Raw genomic sequence first — 16084 nt, forward strand, 5'->3', positions numbered from 1 at the left:
GTGGGGGGGAGAACGACATTCGCCGTACATGACGTGAATTCATGTATACATTCTGTAGTCCTGCCTGATGTCCATCTTGATACACCCTCTAAGAAGCGATCACAACTCAATTTCCCTTTGTTAGCGCTGCATAGAACTAACCTTTCATAAGAATTTAAGTATTTCACGGTTGTTAATTGAAAATCGCTGTTTTGTACCTTGTTTGTGCATCGAACCAAAAAACGAAAACAGCAAACGGCAAACAGTGCGCCTGACCGTTTGGCCAAGTAACGGGAAACCGAAAGTTGAAAAAAAATAAATGAGCGGCTCAACCCTCTTTAGGGCGTTACTTTAGAGGCCTATCTTTCTTTAACAAAAGCTTATAAATAGCTAAATATGTTATAAATCAAATCTACCTTCTCTAAAATAGCACATAAATATATCTGAAACATTGAGTAATCAAGCGATTAGGTCTCTTGTTAAACTCCGATGTTGACAAATGCTAATTCTACTTTGGATATTTGTATTAAATCTGGCGAATAGGAACTTCGTTTAAAAATCTTATATTGAGCAATGACAGAGTGCAAGCTAAAGGGAGAGGACTAGCCTGTCCATTGTAATCATCAAACTTGTGATAAATAGGTACACATGGATAAGTTTCTCTTCAACAGGCAGGCAGTGTAAACATAGGCTAGATGAATTAAGAAATGATAATACCCGTACCTCTGAACATTAGCTTAGTGTGACCTGGTTGTTAAAATTGGAACAAGAAAGCATTTATTATTTTTTCCACCACTCAATATTTTGAGTACTTATCTTTTAAAATTTGCCGAAAGTTTACATTAATATCTTATAGCCCTGATACCTATTTGTTGTTACAAGAGGCAGCCCTCTTAGAAAGTCATGTCAACTTTTAGTCAACTGGTTTGAGTTACATGTCGACCAATCTGAATTGGACAATAAGTTTCTAATTAGTGGCACTGTTGTTAACTGAACTAGCCAATCAGGAAACCAAACCTTCCAAAAGAACAGAAAATATAAATATAAGTTTTTACAGTAGTGGTACTAAGTGATTACTAAAAATATAGATCACTTTACTTGTATCTTGATTTGATGATTAATAGTTTTTTTTTTTGCATCAATAGTTATAGTCATATAAATCAGATGACAAGGTAAGCCAAATTACAAGATAAGTCTTTTTTATGAGTACATCACATTGTTCCGCTTCATGGAAAATTAGTAAAAATGCATATAGCGACTATCTCTGAAAAATTAATCTGCACGCCAAATTTTTCAAAAGATTTATATAGTTATCAGTATTTTTTAAACTTTTTCTTTTTATAGGTGAAAGTCAAAGACACTAGCAAAATGGCCAAGACTAAAACCGGGAAGGTAGTTAAGGAATTCAAGTTTACAAGGAGACCTATTTTTAATATACATCACCAAGCAGACCCATTGTTTGCAGCTAAGTGTCATCCTAGCGAGCCGGTTTTTGTTACTGGTACAGCTACTGGCCACGTTCAAGCTTATCGATATGACATTGACAAACTAGAAGAAATCTACGAAGATCAGGATAAATTTCCGTATGATGTAAGCTGTGTTAAATACGATGATTTTGATGATGGTTCTATAACATGTCAATGGCACACCAAGAGACACAAATCTTCTTGTCGTGATCTATGCTTTGATTTACCATCAGGCGGGGAGAAGGTACATACGATAGGTTCAGAGGGTGTTATCAAAACTGCAGATGTTAAGACGGGACAAGTAATCAATAAATTCATAAGTAGCAAGAACAATACTTTTGAGGATGATGGCTTTGAGATTGGAACTTACACCAAATGTGTGAGTACTCCTCGTAAGGAGTTCTTATTAGTTGGTGATGAGCTAGGCAATTTGATGTGTCACGACACAAGAAGTAAGCACCTGAACCTTTGCTACAAACCGTTTAAGAAGTTACATTTAGGAGAAGGTATTAACTCTATAAACTACTGTTGGCCCAAGAGTGACTATAAAATAATTACCACAGGTAGCACCACTGTTTGTGAGATAGATTTAAGGAAACCTGGCGAACCTTTACATACGAGTGAAGATCAAGAGGACGAAGTATTGTGTGCTGCGTGGCTTGATCAGGAGAAACAGGAAACTATGATTTGTGGGATGGGTGATGTTGTTACTACCTGGAAACCAGCAATGAATGCGTGGAATGATCAAATCAGTAGAATAAGAATAGCCAAAGGTGAAACTGTTGAAAGTTTGATCAGTGCTATGGATGCTGATTCGAGGTATATGTATGCAGGATCTTCCAATGGACACATTGCGAAGGTTGACATTATAGGTGGTAAAGTTGTGGAACGGTTTTTACAGCATGACCCAGAAGAGGACGACAAAGTTGATGAAGTATTAGGGTTAGATCTAGACCTTAACTACAGATTAATCAGTTTTGGAACCGATGGATTTAAAATATGGGAAGAGGAAAAAGGTGATTTAGAAATTGACAGTGAGATTGACAGTGACAATGGCGAGGAAGACAAAAACAGAGATCCTGATGACGATGGAATCTACACAGACGATTTGGGTAGCGATAGTTCTGACGAAGAGGAGATAGAAGAGAAGGTAACTTTAGGTGACGAAATTGGCGAAGAAGTTCATGATATGGAAGAGACTGAAGTTGATGACAGTGGGTTGACCAATACAGAAGAAACAGTGCCAAGGAAAAGGTCACTAGCTGAATCATTGAAAAATAGAATAGAGTTGGCTAGTTCTTGCATTGATGATGCTTTGCATGAGAAGGAGGAGACGGGTTTGGAAGAAGATGTTGGTGTTGAAGTTTCCGACAGTGACGATGATACTGACATTGGTTCTACAAATGGCAAGGTTGTTGAACTACAAGAAATCAGAGATGAACTGATTGCGAGGATCGAGAATCCGGTGTTGGATGAACCAAAGAACGCAAGAGAAAGAAAGAGACAGAAGAAACTCAACAAGAAGGAAAAACAAAAAGGTCAGCACCATCACAACCATGGAATCCGCAAGTTTGAAGGCTTGTAAAGGTCTGTTGTCTATCATGCACAACCAACATCACGCATCCTATATAAATGGCTGCATGAGTCAAACAAGGAGGTACAGGGAAACATCGAAATAAGCACCCAAATCGTATAGATACTCTCAAATTGAGTGATTTGTACGGGGAATTTTCCTCACCAGGCTCTAAACTCAAAATATTTTGTATTTGTAAAAAGAAGCACAAATTCCATAGTGTGCATTGGACAAAAAAAAACATGAAACTCAATTTCACTCTCGCTCGTGTGAGAAGAGTTTGAGCAAATCCACGATCAGCTCGACCTTTCTTGACCATATTTGATTTTAGATATAATGCTCACCAGCAAGTTTTTCCTGTAGGTAGTTGTGCCAGAATTCCTTTCATGTAACCAATTCGAACGACTTTCCATACCATGTCCACATCTACAGAGGAACCTGCGATTCCAGCAGTAAACAATTCACCCACACCCTCTACCCCACGTTCTGCCATGGAAAGTTCTGCAGCTCTGAAGGAGCGGGACGATGAGTCCAGTAGTATGGTTGACGAGGACAGGCCAGCCAAGGGCACTCGGTCGATAACGCCACACGAGACCGAGGCACTGAGGTTAAAGCAAAAATGTAAAGACTTGAAGCAGAAAATCGTTGATATTGAAACACAAAATCAGATTAGAGCTATTGGCGTGTCAAGAGCAAAGGACTCCATTTCTAGACTCAGGTTTGAGTATTCTCTATTATTAGAATCTCTAGAGAAGAAGAATGCCACTCTTCCATTCCCAGACTTGAAAAACTTTAAGCCGGAGGATATCGACGCTGAAACAGTGTCATCATTATCCCTCACTGATGTGACTAATTTGTTATCAACTACACCACTAGCTCTCGCTAATATAAAAAGGTTCTTACCCAATGCTCTCGGTGACTTGATATCCGAAAGACAGCAACAATATATTAACCAAGCAGCATCGTCGGATCAACAGGCCCCTTCTACTAGCAGAACCCGCCGGAAAAGAGGTACACCTAATGGTTCATCTGCTTCATCTAGAAAAAGAATTCGGGATCCTAGAGAACCGAAAAGACCTACTAATGCCTATCTCTTTTTCTGTGATTCAGAAAGAGAACGTGTGAAATCTGAATGGGCGGAAAAAAATCCAAACCAGCATATTGATTTATCAAAGGCCATGACTGAAGTTTGGAGGAAAATGACGGACGAAGATAAAAAACCTTATTTTGAAATGTATGAAAAAGATAAGCAAAGATATCAGAAGGCGGTTGAGGAGTTTGCTAATATAAAGGAACAGGAACGCTTAAATGCACAGGAATTACTATCAAGCAGAGCACAAAGCGAAACAGCATCAGCTGAACCCGAGACACCCGTGAATGGAGGGTTTGAATTGGACGCACATCCAGATCCAGATATTTCTCAATTGGATGATGCCAATCAAACCAACGAGGACATAGATGAAAATGAAGGAGTAGAAGGAGAAGGAGACGAGGAAGAAGACGTAGATGAAGATGAAGAGGAAGAAGAAGAAGAAGAAGAAGCCAATGGTAGTCGATTGTCTACCACGGCTGAGGTAAATGGTGAACCTGACGGCAGTGAAGACCTTCTCTTGGAACTTGATTCAGAAGCCCATATTGAGGGAGAAGATGGAGAGGACGAAGATGCCGCTAAAGATGTGACCCACGAAAGTAAGGACACTGAAGATGAACATTTGTATGATGCTGCTCAATTAAGATCCGAACCTGATACTCCTCTTCATGAATAAGTAGGAAAATATCTATCTAAAAAGGCCCTTTACTTTGTGTATTTTATTCATCACCAGATTACTATGTAAGGAAATCATTTTATATATACATTTGGCCTTACTATTGTATCGGCAGCTGAGAAAGGCCCTGGCTTTAACGACTTTTCAATCATGCTTACATTAGCCTATTGAGATTGGGTAATGCTACTTGTAGACTAATCTTATTCTAAAGGAGATTTCTTTAAACAATTTAAAATATTAAGCCCACACAAACTTCTTTTGGCATTGTTAGACGAAAGTCTAAGTAAAAATGTAAAAGATGGCCTCACATATCACAAGAACCCCGATTTGTACGTGGAAAGTAGATGCATGATCGACAATAAGTGCTTCTTCATGCACTCAATTGATTGAGGATGCCACCAGGTGCCCAAACATTTGCACTTGATTCAATTAGGAATGCTCTCTCATTCATGACATAAGGGAAGAAGGTTCTCTTCAAGATATCATGAAGGTTAATTAAATTCTGAACCAGCAGTAATAATATTCAAAAAGTTGTCATTTGTCGTTTCAAGCGGGTCATGTAATCAATTACTACAGGGAGATATTAAATATTACGGCGATGCACCCTATCCAATGACGACCCTATACACTGTGTAAATGCTGCATTGTTCATTTGTATTATGCACGTTGTCGTTGAATTTTGAGGTACAACTTTTTCCTGCGTAGTAAATTGCCGATAGTTCCGAATGCTGGAATTCAATGATAGCATGTTTATTCGCCTAGACATATCTCAGACCTCGTATTGTGACAAATTATCAATGCTACCGTTTCTCATTGCATCAAAATTACCGCTCTTTAAACAATTCAGGGTTTTCGTCATGCAGGTGATACCAATTCAGTATTCTGACTTTCCACAAGTTTAAGCCTAGCCGTGCTGATGATACTTTGATTTCCACGTTATTTTGTTTCCGTATGTGCGTCTGAAAGATTTTCTTTACTTGTGATTTGTCTTTTCATTATTAAAAAAAAAGCATGGTTTTAGAGGGTCCAAGGTAAACTTGTCGTATAAAAAGCGGATAGAAGCTTCCTACTACCCTGTAATTTGGTCTCCATCTTAAAAGGTTATTTTATTCTTTTTTTTGTTATTTGGGAAACAGAAACTTTTGATGAATATTATTCTTTTACTAATAGCTCTGACTATCAATATCTGCTTTGCAGAATCAAAGCTGTTAGGCACGACATTGGGTCAAGTTAATGCCGGTGTTGCAGAATTTTGGGGTTGTGAAATTGGTGTTAGAAGTTATGTTGTAGACTTCAAGCCACCTCTTACCAGTGCCTACTCAAAGTACCATGATAAACCATGTGGTTACCCCCCATTGATTGGAACAATGATGGTTTGCTTTACTAATTTGACCGGCAATACCAGTGAAAAATACATTGAGAAACTTTCAATGTTGACTGCTGAAAAATGCAATGAATTTAGTTCTTTCAACTACACCGCTGAGTTTTATAAGCAACAGTATTATAATGCAACTAAACATCTTGTCGATTATAGAGATGTGAAAAATTTATCACAGCCAATCTATTCTCCTCTTACAACTAATGTTTCCAAGTACTATGCTTCCTTTAAATACTACAAAAGTTACTATGCCAATGTCGATAATAGTACATATTTTGCGGTAGGTATCTGTGGTTACTTCCTGGCATTGATTATCATTGGGGCTATCCATAACTTTTGTAGGGAAACCTCAGTTGCAAAATCGATCAACGGCACCAGAATTGTCAAATTATTTCAAAGGTATATTGTTTTCCCAACATTGCTCCCAGGTGGAAAGTATTATGAAGCATATGGATGGAAATATTTTACAATCTTGTCGCCAAATAGAGCCCAATTTCTGGTTGACTTTGTACTCATGCTACTTCAGATTGGGTTTTACGGAGCAACCTATTATCATGCAACACATAAAAATTACCTAAGATTTTTGGCCGATAAGACAGGTATCATGTCGTTTGGTAAGATTCCATTATTGATTCTATTTGCAGGAAGAAATAATTTCCTGTTATGGATCACTGGTTGGTCATATAACACGTTTTTGCATTTCCACAAAACGTTATCGTACTGGATGATTCTTGATGCTGTTATCCACTCGATTTCATGGACTATCTTAGAATTGGGCTATTATGTTGAAAGTCTGAAAGAGCTTTACTTTGCATGTGGTGTTGCCGCTACAGTGATTGGTTGTGTTATGATTGGCCAAAGCTTACATCCCTTGCGCTGCATTTCTTATGAAGTATTTCTAATAGGACATATCGTGTTGGCTATCGGATTCATTGCAATGTGTTGGAATCACTGTAACATTCTTGGATGGATGGAGTGGCTTGTTGCAGCCTGCTGTGTTTGGTTCTTTGACAGATTGGTCCGAGTCATTCGGATGTGTTGTTTTGGAATCAGGACAGCTAAGATTAGCGTTGTGGGTAAAGACCTAATAAAGGTTGAAGTGAACAAGCCAACATGGGTGAGACACTCACCAGGCCACTATTACTATGTTTACTTTGCGGGATGGAACATGTGGCAGAACCATCCGTTCACCACAGTGCAAGAGGGGGACAAGCTATGCACATATATTAGAGTTAAGAAAGGTCTGACTCAAAGGGTATTTGAAACTGTCTCAGCAAATGGAGGTAAGATGGAATGGAAAGTATGCTACGAGGGACCATACGGGGGTAACGGATCATACATGATGAAGAAATATGACGATTCCCTGCTAATTGCAGGAGGATCGGGTGTTCCTGGTATCCTGGATGAAGCTTCCAGAACATCAGAGGGCAAGATGGTATGGATTGCACAAACCTTGGACTCAGTAAAGGCATACGAAATGATGCTCAGAAACGTGAAGTTGGATCTGGAGCTGTACATAACCAGAGAGCAGGGATCAGAGAAGACAATGAGACTAAAAGAGCTATGGGGCGAGGCAGAGTCGGAGGATACATCCAGTACTGACGATAAGTCTAATAGTGCTACTGAACTTGAAATCAAGTCATGTGGGCAGCAAGTGCATGCTTATTACGGCAAACCAAATGTTGCCGAGATTGTGGACAAATACGTGAGAGAGTCACCAAGCAGTAACGTGGGAATCATTGCATGTGGTCCGCCAAAAATGATGGATGAACTATCTCATACCATGTCTTTGAATGTTACTAAATGGGACAAGTCTGTTGATTATTATTCTGAATTTCAAATTTGGTAATACTTTACAACTCTTAAACAGCTAGTTTTCGAACCGATTTTGATATATTTTGTTAGATTTTGTACTTCTTATATAGTTATTAAGGAAAAAAGTAAACCTATGAATTGACGTAAGTTGATGCAAAGAATTTCGCTTCTAATACCGAATATCCTTTGATATAAATAAGTATATAGAATACAAATATGTTTTCAGCTATTACATTCTTCTTCTTTTAGCTTTGTAGTATCCATTTTCATCCTTGTTGTTTCTACGTTTTTCTCTTTCATGTGCATGCTTTTTTAGTTTTCTTTTAGCATAAACTTCGGGATTATTTAAAGCTAGTTGTGCCCTTCGAGTCTTTCTTTCATATCTTCTATGTTGAATTGTTTTCATTGCTGCTGAGAGAAGAATATTATAGTCTGAAATACCAATTTTTTTTGATAGTTTCTCTAGGCAAGCTGTTGCTAGATTAGGCAGAGCCTTTTCATCATCTTCACCGTCGACCAGATCAGCTTCAGAAATGTGAAGTAACGGGATCAGCAAAGTTTCAGATAACGCCTCCTTTAGTTTCTCCTCACTCAAAAATGTAGTCAAAAACTCACAATAAGAAATGATGGCTCTTTTAGTAACCAACATATCATTATAATCTCTCGAGTCATTTTTCAATATAGCTGCAGAACGATTTAGTGCCCAATCAAATGCACTCTTAAATTTCCGTTGTTTATCTGGGGATTCATTCTCATCTTCATCTTCATCTCGACCTTCTTGCTTTTGCTCTTTTTTGATGTTAATAAACTTCGTTTCTTCTCTATCCCATTTCTTCGAGATATATACTAAGTTAGCAGTAGCTTGCAGTGCTAGATTTTCCGAAATATCGGGTGCCCCCAATTGACGGAAAGTTCTATATGCGATAGTCTGGATTGTAGAATCCGAAACTTCGAATTCGAATGACTCGTTATTCTTATCAACCACCTGCTTTAACAACTTGAAAATTAATCGAGAAGACGATAATCTTACCCAAGAGTGTGGATATAACATAGCATTGATAATATCGCTCCATAGTTTTTCATATTTATTCCCAAAGGTGTTAGTTTTACCACTTAGGGTTTCGAATACCGTTAAGCATGAATACACCATCTGCCACTCAACTTCAACAGCAGAATCAGCTGCTTCGTCATCACTTTCAGATTCATCATCGGACCTTTTGGCGGCATTTAACGTCTTTATAATTCTTTCTGCTACTTGATTGTCCAAGGCTTCATTGAAAGGAAAATCCAGTGTACTGAGAATTACTTTGTACACGTTTAATCCACACCTAACCAGCAGTGGCTTTTTATTTTGGTTCAGCCATGAACTCGTATACTTTTTAACAAACTCCATATCCATATCACTCTCGTGTAACCTTTTAAAAAGAACGCCTAGAATTTCTGTTGCACTCTCCCTACAACTTGGATTGTCATCTGTAATTGAAACATTTGCCAGGGAAATAAAAAAGGAGGTTGCTAGTCTACCCAATAGTTCTTTTGAAGCCTTTTTAACGATAGTTAAAATTAGTTCCATGACAGACAATCTACCTGCATATGCTGGATATTTCAAGTTGTTGATGATTAGCTTGAACTGTTTTTCCAACCGACCTCTACTTTGATCGTACTCCATTAAAAAGGTGTAAAACACACTTCTTGCAACTTGCCTAATTTCAGATGTGGTACTAGTGACCATCAATTTAGAGACAACATCCATACAGTCATAAACTTCTGGAATCATTATACGTTTGAAAAGAATGCTTTTTAAGAAACCAAACGCTGTTGCTTGTCTCTCAGGAGAATCCAAATCAGGTTCAACTTTTTTGAGAATATAACTGATTGCTGTGTCTCTTAGTTCCAAATCATTTTTGAAACGAATAACATTAGACAAGAACTTCAAGCAAAATTGGCATATGTCATTATTCGTGCTAGGCATATCTTGCAGGATTTTCAAAACGTCGTTAGCAGCATCAGTGAATTTGGAATCAACATCTGGAGAGAATTCCAATCTTACAAGCATCGTCATAACTTTCAATGACGAAATCACAACCCCTTCACTTTCAGAAGAAAGACTTTCTTGGAGTTGAGGAACAAATGGCGCCAGATAAGCAGCTTTGAAAAGGCTCTCATGCTTGGAAATTGCAGTTCTCAACAAGTCAAATGCAAATTGCTTCAAGGTAGTAATGTATAAGGAGTATTCCATCTGTGTTTTTTGCGGTCTGGCATCAAGTTGAACCAAAAATCTAGAAGTTTTTTCATCGACATCAGTCTCTTTTTTGTGTTTTCTGGATTCTATGATATCATTTGCTTGAATGTAGATTTCATTGCATAATACCAAAATATCAGTCGAGGAACCTTCTTCATTTCTATTTAGACCATGTGAGAATCTTTTCATCAATTGCTCTAACTTTGTTTGCGATTTTAACGATAGCCTTTCATTAAGGAGGTACTTGACGGGAGTCAATAAATAATTAAAGTCTTTCAAAAATATATTGGCAGAAATAAGTTCTCCCGTGTCAAAACTTTTGTTATGTTTGATCTCCTTTGCTTTATTACTATAACCTGATGCTTCTTTTTCTTCTGAAGCTTCTCCAAAAATATCATTCATTATGGAAGCCATAATCATTTCGACCGAATCACCTAAGGAGCCATGTACTAGGTATGGGCTCATGATAGTAAGGATGTGATGAATAGTGAAACTTAAAATATGGATTTGTGGACCCCTAGTTAAAGCACTCTTCAACTCCTTAATAATGAACTTCAAATAATGTGGTCCTAAGAATACGGCAATTCTACCAAGGTGCTTTCTAACGGAATCTCTTAAGTTTTCAGATCTGGCTCTTAAGATTTGGCAAATATTAGTCAGCAAACCAGCTAGTTCTGAATTAATCTTACTCTGGGAACAACAGACAATAAACGATATCATAGCTTCCGAAATAGGAACTCTTATAACAACAGTATCTTCGTTTCTAACAGATAAAATCTTTTGCAACTTTGGAATAATTTCTAAAGTAATAAAACTGTCGATTGTTTCAATTTTTGGATAATCAGCTGGTTTAGTGCTTGGTTCAATATTCCATTGTCTCATTGCACCGGACATGGACACGATCAGTAATATAGAATCTCTTAATTTTTCATGTTGTTGTTTAGCTTGTGCAGTATTCATTATGCTCACATATCTGGCTAAAATAGCCTTAAACTGGTTCCAACTAACATATTGTGCCAAATGTTTTATGGATGCAACCGTTTCGTTTGCCAAATTTCTGTACTTTTCTTCTGTCCAAAAAGCATAATGTTCAATAATTGGTAAAATATAGTGGGATATACTATTTGGGCTTAGTTTAGAGGCCAATTTGTTGATTAGTCTTAAGCCTTTCTGTCTTCTAAACACTTGTAAATGAATGATATCGTCGAAAAAGTCAGCTTCTTCGTCTTCTTCATCATAGTTAAGCAGAACTGACTTCATATCTTCAAATTCAGTGTAATATTTGACATTTTTAACAATATGACTTAGTATACGAACATTTTCAAATCTCACTAATTCGTGTTTTTTCTTTAACCCAGTTTTAATTGTTGGGATGATCAACTCTTTCATTTGTTTGATGTATTCAGCAGCTTCCGATTCACTTTTCAAAGTAATTGAATCAATGTAACGAGTAAAGGTATAACCAGCAGATGACCGTAAGGATTGATCATTTTCATCATTCAAAAAGAACATACAAGTGTAAAGGATAGGAATCCAATCTGTGGTATTCAATACAGAATAATCCTTTTCATTTAATTTGCTGAATGCTTGCAATCTTCTGTCATAATCAGGCTCTCTGAATCTCTTAGAATCATACGCATTGAGTTCAATGACAAGCTGACAAACTTTTTCCAATTCAGTGAATCTATTAGAAACTCCATAGAAGACTGTAGAAATAACATTCCTCATTTCAGATTGTTGACATGTACTGTACAGTTTTGAAATGTTTGTATATATAGGTAAAATATCATTGTAAGAACATTCATAATCTTCAACAAGCAAAGCTATCATTCTTACAATATCAACCTTCACAGGCATTTCAATCTGAGAAGTAGGTTTTCCTAGAGCCATAGTCAAGGAATCAAGTAAAACCTTTCTATTTTCATTATCAGTGACGTACTCATTAGAAACAAACGACAACAAAACTTGGGTCGCAAAAGAATTAACTTCACTGCTGGAGCTATTTTCGAAAATCTTGACCAAACTATCCAAACATTCTGATATAACAATTGTCAGAAGCTCAATCAGTTGATCATCTTTGTGTGGGATATTGATTAAAGCTAAGATAAACTGCAATATCAAAACCAGGACAGGATCCTTTGCATTAGGGTTAGGCAAAATAGACATTAAAGCTTTCACTGGCAAGTAATCATCCTTATATAGGAAAAATAACTTAGTTGGCTCACACCATAATTGGGTCATGATCTTCATTAAGAAGGAAGGGCTGGATAAGTTCTCAACACCAAATTTATTCATCTTTGACTTAAGTAAGTTTTCGTAAATAATATCACCATAGGAAGTCCATTTGTAATCATCTCCCAGATATTGGAATAGGTGATACAAGAGTTTGAATCCACTTTTCCTACCATTTCTTGCTGACTTTTCAATCAAAGGATCTTCAAAGCCTTGTGCATTTTCAATTGCATATTCAACAATAGACAAAGAATAAAGCAGGGGCTTGACAATGACTGATAGGCACTCACTGTGATTTTTACCGAGAGTTTCACACACTTCAAGATTCATATTGATAAAACCGTTGATGTGTGTTAATAATTTTCTGTTGATTCCATCCTTTCCTACAGTGCCTGTTTTTTCAAATGAACCGATCTTAAACTTCCAGAAGGTAAGACGCAGGAAATCGGTGATATATTCATCTTTTAAGTTATTCAAGGATTTAATTGCAGCGATCTTTCTACCAGCTTTGGTACTATTCGTCTTTAGGGTTTGTGCACGACCAAAAAGAATCCTCAAAACAAGGGGCATTAGCTCAGGAATGTCATTAGATTCAATTGTGGATTTTTCTTTACCCTGTAAAAATAAAACTATTTCATCTCTAAAAAGGGTATCATCCAATAAGTTTTTCAAATGTTTAGAGTATTTGTTGTATACCGAATTCTTGGTATTAAGCAGACAATCTAATGCTAGTTTCTGAACTTCAGTTTGTCTGTCCATTAACAAAGTTAGCAGTAAATCAACAATTTTCTCAAATGAGTAAACCTTTTGCAAGTTGTTGAAACGGGCCAATAATCCAACCAAACCGTTCCTATCAGCCATGGTCCAACCATCAAGCAATGATCCCGTCTCTGCACTGCCAACATCATCCGCATCATCGTTAACTAGAAATGGAACCAAGTCTTTAAAGTTCTCCTCTGCAACAGATGGGATTTTATTTAATAATTTTATAACTTGGTACCTAACAAAATCAGTGGGCAAGCCATGCTTTCTTTTAGATTCAGATAATTCAATGATCGAATGATTAGCATCTTCATACTTGTGGAAAATATTTTCCTCAAAATTGGTCATCATAGTATGGAGCCTTGAATCTTGGGGTAGCCAGGTGGTAATATCGGATTTTTCATTGAAGTTGTCAAACTCATAATCTAAATATATGTTTTCATGCATATTCTTATAATTCATCGAAATAAATTCATATGATAGTTTCCATACCAAATCAGAGATCTGATTGACAGTCTTTTGGACGAACTCTTGAACACCTTGCCAGGATGGGGAGAATTTGTTAGACAATTGACCAAAAAGAAAGTTTGTGACTATCTGGTTGATCAAAGGAGATTGATTAGAATAATCTTGTGCTAGATTTCTGAATCGTAATGGCACATCTCTAGCATGTTGCAGAGTTAGTGGAATCTGTTCAATGGTACGGCATATCAAAACTGCGTCTGGAATTTCCTTCCCAGACTTATTAAAAATGCATATTATCAGATCCAAAGCTTTTTCTCTGGCTTCGTGGGATGAAGATTTCAAAACAGTCGATAATGAGGAAATGATTGAGACTTTAGCAGAATCAATAAATTTTAAGGAATTTGGGTTGGATATGGTAGCTATTGAATTGATCAGTTTTTCAAGGTTTGTAATGAATAGTGTACTGTCTATAAGGATATCAATTTTAGAGAAACATATTTCAAGTACTTGGTAAACTTGTTCATCTGTAAGTTTTTGTTTATGTAATGCACCAATAGTAGCGCCGAAAACATCTAAAATAAAGAAGTCAGTGACCACAGTACAATTGTTTAGCAAGCTAAGGAAATGAATTAAAAGAGAAGCATCAAATTGGATAGAGCAATTTTGAAGAATCAGTAGTCTCCAATAGCTATTTATTAAAGAATCTTTATTCTTGATGCCATCGATTTCCTTAAAAGATTTCAAAATGAAAGCTTTGAAGTCATTTGAGATAATAATATTGAAACCTGATGATGGGTCAATTAAGTTTTTATCATCCATTTTTGCTATAAAATAGGCAATTTCTTTGAAACTATCCTTCCAATGTTGGGTTATAAAAGAAGTGACGCTATTTTTGGCCAATTGCAGGGTCCTCGCTTTGTTCATTTCAGTTGAAGTGTCAATGAATGATAGAAATGCAGCACCGTCATTTAGTTTAGTCATAACTTTGAGAATAATCACATGATATTTACTTAATGACAACATGTCTGCATTTCTTATAATTACTGAACACCAGGAAGCCATTGAGTTTTGAAAATCCAGCTGATACTCGACAAATTCATTCTCTCTGTCTGCGCCCATCTCAACATCCTGCTGTCTCATTGATAGAGATGCATCATACAATATTTCCACAAATTTGAGTATATCACCCCACTCAGCAACTCGTTTACCCGATTCCGCAAAAGATAATGTAAGCAATATTTGGGCAATACATGTTAGAATCTTGAAGTTTAACTTGTCGTGCTTGTCCAATATATCCTTCAGAGCTATGATCAAGATATCGTATAACTGCGATGAGTTTTCTTTGGATTCGGTATAGTCCAGTATATCCATAATAATATCAGACAACACGGCGGCAGATTTCGGATTCTCAATAGCACATTTTGCCAAGATTGGTAAGATTATCCCAGATTTCGAATGTAAGACACCAGAAGCACTCTTCAAAGATTCTGCAAACATAATGGTCAATGCCAAATGGTAAGAAGGGGAGTAATCATGAAGCAACTCTGGGGAGCTGAAGACATCCGACACAAGCGCTTGCAACGTGGAAACATTAGACTTTCTAATCAAGAATGAAAGAGCTTCAGATGCAAATCTAGTAACATAGTCTTTATTTTTGACTGTTAAGAGAGGCAATAGGGATTTGAAGGTTGGTCTCAGGTCGGACGAGAGGATCTTAGAGAGATATTTGAAAATGTATGCAAGAGTATTGAAGATCATTTCTAGTGACTGTGGATCCTGTTGATTTAACGAAATTTCTCTGATAATCTCAAGTGCACGAGGATAATATTCCATAAAGTCGGGTCCTAAATCATGACAAAATTGAGAGAGTAGTTCTAAAGTTGGCTGTAGCGATAGGGGATCATTGTACATCAGAGTTTTGTCTAGCGCATGAAAAATGGTATCTTTATGGTACAATAATTGTGGTAAGCTCATGGTGATAGGCTCTACAACTTCGACTAACTCTTGGAAATTCTTGGATAAGTTCACCTCTCTCCAATGTTCTAATGTCGATAGAAAATGTGAGATTTCAGCATCATGAAATGCCTTTCTTTTGATATCTTTCAAAGGGTCAATTTTTATAGAGTCGACATGGTCTCTAAACGACTTATAAGACCACTTTCTGGAAGAGGCAGTCTTGCCTACTTTTTTAGCCATTTAAAGAGTTCTGCTGGTTCGATTGAAGTATTTAGAAGATAAAGAGAAGTCTATCAAAAACTATCAAAGATTTTTCATGAAGCTGAAAAATATATAACTATATTTTTTTTTGTTTCTCTTTTCAAAAGGCGCAAAAAATTTTATAATCAAAAAAAGTTAGAAATTTCTAAATTGGGAAAGTATCTGTTATTTTTTTTTCCGCGGATACAT

General features: G+C 36.8%; 4 protein-coding genes across 4 annotated transcripts; 3 read left to right on the forward strand and 1 right to left on the reverse strand.

Annotated features, from left to right (window-relative positions):
- Nucleotides 1-1347: 1347 nt before the first annotated feature.
- On the forward strand, nt 1348-3030 carry C5L36_0B02300 (uncharacterized protein; the record flags this gene model as incomplete). The annotated part of the gene is made up of 1 exon (XM_029464586.1): nt 1348-3030. One exon carries the CDS (start codon nt 1348-1350, stop codon nt 3028-3030), a length of 1683 nt encoding a protein of 560 aa, XP_029320445.1.
- A 404-nt stretch (nt 3031-3434) lies between these two features.
- C5L36_0B02310 (uncharacterized protein) lies at nt 3435-4784 on the forward strand (the record flags this gene model as incomplete). The annotated part of the gene is made up of 1 exon (XM_029464587.1): nt 3435-4784. One exon carries the CDS (start codon nt 3435-3437, stop codon nt 4782-4784), a length of 1350 nt encoding a protein of 449 aa, XP_029320446.1.
- Nucleotides 4785-5929: 1145 nt separating this feature from the next.
- On the forward strand, nt 5930-8011 carry C5L36_0B02320 (uncharacterized protein; the record flags this gene model as incomplete). Its single annotated transcript, XM_029464588.1, has 1 exon — nt 5930-8011. The coding sequence occupies one exon, from the start codon at nt 5930-5932 to the stop codon at nt 8009-8011; it is 2082 nt and encodes a 693-aa protein (XP_029320447.1).
- A 195-nt stretch (nt 8012-8206) lies between these two features.
- Nucleotides 8207-15874, reverse strand: C5L36_0B02330 (uncharacterized protein; the record flags this gene model as incomplete). Its single annotated transcript, XM_029464589.1, has 1 exon — nt 8207-15874. The coding sequence occupies one exon, from the start codon at nt 15872-15874 to the stop codon at nt 8207-8209; it is 7668 nt and encodes a 2555-aa protein (XP_029320448.1).
- Between the last annotated feature and the right edge of the window lie 210 nt (nt 15875-16084).

This window comes from Pichia kudriavzevii, chromosome 2 (assembly GCF_003054445.1).
Source record: "Pichia kudriavzevii chromosome 2, complete sequence".
Classification (NCBI taxonomy): domain Eukaryota; kingdom Fungi; phylum Ascomycota; class Pichiomycetes; order Pichiales; family Pichiaceae; genus Pichia; species Pichia kudriavzevii.